This window comes from Octopus sinensis, linkage group LG3 (genome assembly GCF_006345805.1).
Source record: "Octopus sinensis linkage group LG3, ASM634580v1, whole genome shotgun sequence".
NCBI classification, from domain to species: domain Eukaryota; kingdom Metazoa; phylum Mollusca; class Cephalopoda; order Octopoda; family Octopodidae; genus Octopus; species Octopus sinensis.
In genome coordinates this window covers 44,575,926-44,584,041 of record NC_042999.1, presented here as the reverse complement: position 1 = coordinate 44,584,041, position 8,116 = coordinate 44,575,926, and the positions used below count along the sequence as shown (strand labels likewise).

At 34.3% G+C, this 8,116-nt stretch overlaps 1 protein-coding gene across 2 annotated transcripts in view; it reads right to left on the bottom strand.

Moving 5' to 3' along the window:
* Positions 1-554: 554 nt before the first annotated feature.
* Positions 555-8,116, bottom strand: part of LOC115209128 (zinc finger CCCH domain-containing protein 18) — a 44,942-nt gene continuing 37,380 nt past the window's right edge. For both annotated transcript variants that reach the window (XM_036500956.1, XM_029777273.2), the window contains exons 13-18: positions 7,963-8,076; positions 7,642-7,794; positions 7,133-7,401; positions 4,189-4,568; positions 2,314-2,422; positions 555-1,460 (exon numbers count right to left, since the gene is read on the bottom strand). In XM_036500956.1, coding sequence (XP_036356849.1) covers positions 1,063-1,460; positions 2,314-2,422; positions 4,189-4,568; positions 7,133-7,401; positions 7,642-7,794; positions 7,963-8,076 — 1,423 coding nt within the window. In that variant the 3' untranslated portion in view covers positions 555-1,062. The remainder of the gene's footprint in view (positions 1,461-2,313; positions 2,423-4,188; positions 4,569-7,132; positions 7,402-7,641; positions 7,795-7,962; positions 8,077-8,116) is intronic.

Below are 8,116 nucleotides of genomic sequence, written 5' to 3'. Positions count from 1 at the left end.
ATATACACACACATATATATACATAAATACATATACACACACATATATATACATAAATACATACATGTATATATATATATATATATATATTATATATATATATACATAAATGTCTACATATATAGTGTTTTATGCTAATTTTTATATTCTTAAATGGGTGGGAGGGGGGGCTATATTTGTAGAATTAATATGAGCATTTTAAATATTTCCAGTAAAATTGCAATCTGCCCCAAAGAAATCAATATGGATATTTTGATACCTTAATGTATAAAACAAATGGTACCCATTTAAAATACACCTACGAAAGTAACTACACAATAAGAGAGTACTGTTGTATTTGTCAGCTAACCATGAAAACAAAATACCAATCAAGATTCACTATTTTCAAAGTCAAAATCAAAGTCTTTAAGTAAAAATCTGTACTATTATTTTGTTATATATAAACTTTCAACTTGAGACTGGTTGCTTATATTACTTATCAAAACAAAACATTTTCTAATACAGAAGTCAGCTGTCAACAGTGTTTTGTGAATCAATTTCAATAAGTGCTCCTAACAAGAGATTTTTTTTTTTTTTTCTTCTGTGTTTTGGCTTTCTACTCAAGCCTACATCCTCCTCAACATTAATACTCAGATAGACAGAAAGACAGACAGACACACACTTACACACATGTATCAATCTGCAACAAAAAAAAAAAAAAAAAAAAAATCACAAAGTAAATCAAGTTGAGAAAATGTGATGTGAATAAAAGACGATTACGATCACGATAATTGTTAAAACTAAATCATGAGCTTGGAGAAACATGAAAGGAAAGGTTTCTTTTTTTTTTTTTTTTTTTTTAACATTTTTTTGTCGACTATCACCAACTTGGAAATCAATAAAAGAAAAGAAAATTCTGTATGTGAGAGGAGCAAGGATATTTAAGACAGTTGTTTAAGATTTTTTGTTTCCTACTTTTTTTTTTTCTATTAAAAAAAAAAAAGTACTTCACTTCACCACCATCACCACCCTTTTATTAACTCACACATTTATACAAGTAATAACCTAGTGGAATGGATATCATCAATTCATTTTCGCTCGCTTTCTGGCAATTGCATCTTCAACAGCTTTCAATTGTTTCAGAAGCTCCTCTCGACGTGACGATGTACTCTTTTTCGCTTTGGTGGCAGCTGCACCTGTGACAGCAGCAACAGGGGCAGCAGCACTAGCACTAGCAGCAGCAGCAGTAGTAACAACAGCAGGAGCTGAGCTCACAGATGAGGCTCCACTGCTGCTAATGGATATGGCACCAGTTCTTGGGAGTCCAGGTTTCATAGGTAAGAAAGCTTTTGCACTTGTTTTAGCAGGGGGAACCAAGTTAGACTGCATAGTAGAAGGTTGCATTATAGGGGCTGGTTTAATTCGTGGTAGAACAGCATCTGACTTCTCTGTTCTATTTAGTTGAGCTTTCGTAGGTTTATCTAGAAAGAGAAGAACAACATGGTTTTCAAAAGATTAAAATTTAAATGTGCAAAATAATAAGGTATCATTGAATAAAATTGCTTAAATATAAGCTTCAGAACTATCACATTACAAAGAAATGGTACTTGACTATCCAGCTAATTTTCTAGAAGACGAAGTAAGTGTGTGTGTGTGATGTGTGCATACAAACACTCATGAACTTCCTTACAGTTTCTTTTTACCAAATTGTATTTCTAGACATAGGTTGGTATCAGATCACAGTTGAAATCACTTAACCCAGGTGCTATGTAGTGGAACTGAAGCTAAATTCATGTGTTTACATCCTGAAACTTAAGACCCCACCTCTGATCAAGAATGACCATGGGATTGCACCTATAAAGTTACCCTCTGAGGCACAAGTCTGGGTAAGGTTGTTTACAGAAGACAAGCAGTTGTCCATGCATACTAGTCTCCCCTCTAGAGAACACAATACACAGCCTGGTCTGGGAATTGAACTCATTATCTTATGATTGTGAGCTCGATGCTTTAACCACTGAGCCATACACTGTCATACCCTAAAACAGGCTTTATATTAAAAAGGAAAAATCAATTATGGAGATGACTTAGTTTCAATAAAACAGTTATTCTTGATGCTTCAAAAATAAAAGAATAAGTTAATCCCAGTGAAGTTTTGCAGTCTCAATTCAATACATACAGCTTATCTAATATAACTTCTAATAATTGTTAGTGAATGTTCTCATCTTGCAGTACATGCAAGTGTATAATCAAATATATATTCCTCCATTTATATACAAAATATACAAATAATTTACATTTCAGATTAGGAATGATTCGGAGAGAAAATAAAGTTACCTGGTGGCTTAGAGGATAAAGCAGTTAGTGCCTGTCTTTTGGCGGAAGATGCTACACTAGTATCTGCAGATCTTTTTCTACTCTGGGCAGTTGATTCCTTCTCAGAAGGCTATGGTAAATAAAAGAGAATTTAAAGTGCAACATTTACAAGAAATTTTCCAAGTTCCATAATGTTTACTTCCAAAAGTGACCAAGAACATTTTTAAAATCAACATGCTATAGAAGTTAAGAGCTGACATATGGATGCAAGGATGGTTTCTCTGTCTTTCAATGATGAGGATTTAGTATTTTGAGAAACTGAATTACCTACACTTGATTTAATGCATAAGTGACAGAGTATTCCACAGGCAGCTATACTTTTACTGTAACTCCCAAGTTAAATCAGTGTGACACAGAGAGTAATAAGGATGTACCTTTGAATTGCAGATACAATCCATCCAGCAGACATCTAGATAATTTCCATCTAACAATTTTCACTAAATAAGTTATCGGTTGACCCAAAACTATAGAAAATGATACATGCTTTAGATGCCACACAGCAGGATCAAACCTGGGACTTTGTGGTTGCAAGGAAAATTTGTTAATCGCTTGGCCATACTGCACCAATGCTGAAATATACATATATATTTGGGTGCTAGTACAGTAGGCAATCTACCACGGTGTCAAACAAGGTTATATAACTCATCTTTCAGATGTTTCAGAGATAAAAAAAAAACTTTCAGTATTTCAGAGATCATTTTTGTTTTCCCCCAGAATCATAGTTTTTAGCATCTTACCATGATCATTCAATGGCTTGAGTGTGTGCTCTGGTCACTGGATCCACATCATGTTGTTGATGGTTCACTGTTAGATGGTAACAACCTATGGCATTTAAATTATTATAAGCAGGTCACTCATCTGAATGAATTAGTGAACCTTTTTCATATTCTTTCAATAATTGGGATCAGACTGTTCCTGTCACGCCATTCCAAACAAAAGTATCGACAGTCTGAGCCTTGTTTGAGACCAAAAACACAAGGCCGATCAATTCTATGTCCATGGCTCCGTTGTTCCGCATCACTGACTTCAGAGAGAGGAGAGTTGTTGCCATTCAGCATTTTTTCCTCACTTGCATTTTCGTTGACCAGCAAATCTTTCTTCGTCGATCTGAATGGAGTTATCATTTGTTCCAACCATCTTCCCGCTTCATACATAATAAACTATGGCTCTACACACTTCGCGGCACATATTATACCAGTCAATTATTGTATTTTTAGATTTTCCTGTTAGAGTCACTACTGTGGTCATGGGTATATCCATGACAAAACAAAAATTAGTTCTAAAATCTCACTCAGGCTCAGCTTACAAGTTTAATTTGTTGTTAATATCCATATAATGGTAAAATTGGTTTCCTTTACAAACCGAACATTTAAGGTAGATAACCCTGGCTACGTTTGACAACGTGATAGAACGCATACTATACTAGCACCTATATTTGTTCAGTTTTCACTAGCTTTTCCATGCTAGTATAAGTTAGATGAATATATCAAAGCGGCATTGTTTTACAGGTGGATGCCCTTCCCATCACTAACCTTGCTTTACAAGTAAGGGATCCCTTACTCAATCCATCTTCAAAAGCACAAGGCCAATAAATGATTTGATAATAAATAAAATTACATAACTGCTTGTAACAAAGCAATTTTCAGAGCAGTGCAAAGTTAAAGACATTCATGCACACACACACACGACAATCTTCTTATTTTTTCATCTACCAAATTCATTCACAAGGATTTGGTATGGTCAGAACTACAATCAAAGTAGAGGGACTGAACCCAACACATATTTGAAAAAATGAACTTCTTAACTACACAGAGGGAAAATAAGAGAGGAGATTACCTTGCTGATGAGAGTTAGTTTGATGTTAGATTTCTGTCCAACAATTTTTAAGGGATCTTTAGTTTTGCTGGGTAAAACTGAAGTACTACTAGGTGGCCCTGTACTTGTGGTTCTTGTGGTAGCAGATGAATCTGCTGCAGCATGATGATGGTGATGATGGTGGTGGTGGTGATGAGGTTGTTGCTGTTGTTGTTGCTGTTGCTGCTGCTGCTGCTGTTGTTGTTGTTGTTGTTGCTGTTGTTGTTGTTGTTGCCCACCTTGCCTACTTTCTGGCTTTTGAGTTTTTGACGGCACAGGCTGGCCAGTATGTGGTTTTGATGAGATTTGACTATTTGATGGCTTACTACTTCGTACTATTTTTTGACGGCTTCTTTCTTTCTCTGAGAATAATAACAATGAAAGTAAAATAATTAGTTCAATCACTGAAGAGATAACATATTATCCTTGTTTAAAAAAAAAACGAAAAAAATTACTTGCTACCAATTTTTTTTTTAAAGGATTAAAAATCAACAGAGTTAGAACACAGCTTGGAATTCAAAAGATTTATTTTAAAACATACAACAGGCATACTCTTTACATGTTCCAGTGGCCATACTGAAGCACTACCTTAAGCCGAGCAAATCGACCACAGGAGTTATTCTTTGTAAGCATAGTACTTATTCTATCGGTCTCTTTTGCGGAACCACTAAGTTACAGAGACGTAAACACACCAACATCGGTTGTCAAGCGATGTTGGGGAGACAAACTCAGACACACAAACATATACATACACACACACACACACATATATATATATATATATTTATAATAAGATTAGCTCGTATATGAGTGGGTATATATTTGTAAAAAATGAAGTTTGAAAATGCTGCTATATTAGACAAATTTTAATTTTTATATATACATTATTTATTTAACATGTTTCGGTTCTTGAAATGACGAACCTTATCAAAAAAAATTATATATAAAAAAGATAGTTCATGCTATCAAATATAAAAAATTCATATATAATATTCATTAGAGTCAGACATAAAAAATTCATATATAGTAAAGCGAGTCCATGCTATATGTTTAAAGAGTATGATGTAGTAGTTCATAGTGGTGATATGCATTCAATATAAAAAATTCATGTTCTTGAAAAAGCGAGGAATTCATTTTAGATTTTACTTTGTGTTCCAATGGGAGCAACTGTAATGACTTTTGGTTGGTGTCTGTTCGTATAGTTTTGGTGAATCTTGTGAATTGTTTGGGTTTTATATCAGTTCAGCTTAGCTGTCTCACTTGCATTTTTCACTGACGTCGTATAGTTCCCAACCAATCAAAACTCAGTCTCAACGAACATATCCTGTTAGGAAACCAACCAAGCAGAATGAAAGTTTGGCCACAGAAGAAATATGTCATCCTTGTTTTTGACGGATTGAAATTAGATCTGACCCATGACTGTATCCTGTTAGGTGGCTAGTCCAGCGGAACGAGACGTCATCAATGTTTTGACCAATCATCTCGTTAGGTGGCTAGTCCAGCATAAACAAAGACCTTATAATAGAAGGACTTAGATTTATGCTTGGTTGGTTTCCTAACAGGATATATTCGTTGAGACTGAGTTTTGACTGGTTGGGAACTATATGACGTCAGTGAAAAATGCAAGTGAGACAGCTAAGCTGAACTGATATAAAACCCAAACAATTCACAAGATTCACCAAAACTATACGAACAGACACCAACCAAAAGTCATTACAGTTGCTCCCATTGGAACACAAGGTAAAATCTAAAATGAATTCCTTGCTTTTTCAAGAACATGAATTTTTTATATTGAATGCATATCACCACTATGAACTACTACATCATACTCTTTAAACATATAGCATGGACTCGCTTTACTATATATGAATTTTTTATGTCTGACTCTAATGAATATTATATATGAATTTTTTATATTTGATAGCATGAACTATCTTTTTTATATATAATTTTTTTTGATAAGGTTCGTCATTTCAAGAACCGAAACATGTTAAATAAATAATGTATATATAAAAATTAAAATTTGTCTAATATAGCAGCATTTTCAAACTTCATTTTTTACAAATATATATATATATATATATACACGACGGGCTTCTTTCAGTTTCCATCTACCAAATCCACTCACAAGGCTTTTGCAGGCCCAAGGCTATAGTAGAAGACACTTGCCCAAGGTGCCACACATATGAATAATATTATCAATGTGGTAAGTAAACTTATAATTTTCTATATGAAACACTAATGAAATTACTTGATTGCAAGCCACATGATTAAATTAGTTTAGATCTGTGGCCATCAACCATTTTTTACCTTGGGTCCTCTTGATTCCTATTATACTTGGATGAACTCTCATAGACATTCAATGTTTAAAAAATCCTATTGTATTTTTATAATTAAATATTATTAGAAATTGTATATAGAAATGTTAAGATGGCTTTTATGTTGCAGAAGTATAACCAATTTATTGTACATATATTTTAACATCAAAATCTTACATGGATTCCCAAGGGTCATAGAGACCCCAGTTGAGAACTACTGTTTTAGATCCTCTTAACAAACAGAATGGTTGCACATTAGATAGCTTGTAAACAAGAAGTAGGTACCTTAAAGAATAAGTGCAACTTATTCTGATTGATTACCAACCAGCTAGAATACGTTTCTTTCAAGGCGAGCTGGCAGAAACGTTAGCACGCCGGATGAAATGCTTAACGGTATTTCGTCTGCCATTACGTTGAAATCAAATTCCACCAAGGTCGACTTTGCCTTTCATCCTTTCGGGGTCGATAAATTAAGTACTAGTTGTGTACTGGGGTCGATGTAATCGACTTAATCTCTTTGTCTGTCCTTGTTTGTCCCCTCTATGTTTAGTCCCTTGTGGGCAATAAAGAAATAAGAATACGTTTCTTTCAATAGTTACATTGCTTACCTTTAAGTCTGTGTGAAGGTGATTTGCCACGGGAACTTGCTGGACTGGCAATATCACGGTAAAGATGCTCTGAATCAGCACTTCCACTAGAACTTGATGAACCTGTACTGCTAAGAGATGAAATGCTACTAGCACTGCGAGACCGTGAAAAGGATGATGATGAAGACCGACTTTGTGAACGGGATCTTGAACGGGATAAAGAGTGAGATCTGGACAGTGAATGTGATAAACTACTGCCACTTGAACTGCCACTCCAGCTCCGGGTGAGTCTAGAAGATAATAATCAAAAATAGTTAACAAGCAAGATAAAATAAAATATATTACAAATTCTTTGGGTCCTATTTTGTGATGAAGTCCAAGTAATTATATTATAAAAAAATAATAAAGTAGTTTATCTACTCTGATTGGAATAAATAATCAAGAATAGTTCCAGAATCAAAATTCTCACAAAAATATGAAATTAAAAATGTGTATTTTGCTTTAAAAAATTTTTTTTAAAAAGTAGTTACCGTGGAGATACACGTTCCTTTCTTCGACCCCTATCTAGAAGAGGGGGTTGTTTTGAAGGCAATCCCCCAGTAGGCTGAGATCCAGGGATTTTTCGTTTTTCTGGACTTACATGCATTTTAGATCTAACAGTCACAGCACTCTTTGGTGCTTCACTGCAAATTTATAAATATATATAGCAATAAGTTTCAAAAAGTTTCCACAAACATTCAAACTTAATACGATGATAAATTTTAAGAAATTGATATTCAAATATATTCAATAACAAACATTAAGAGGTAAATTTTCCTCACTGCCTCCAACAATCAAGAATCTATTATTACCTGGCTTTGGGAAGCAATTTCTTTTCAGTGTTTGAAGACGGAGGTAACTTTTGTGGAACTGGTCTTTTAGCCGACGCAGGAATACTACGAGACCTTGATCTAGATAGAGATGATCTAAGTTTAACAGTAAAAAGGAAGAAATTTATTGCAAATC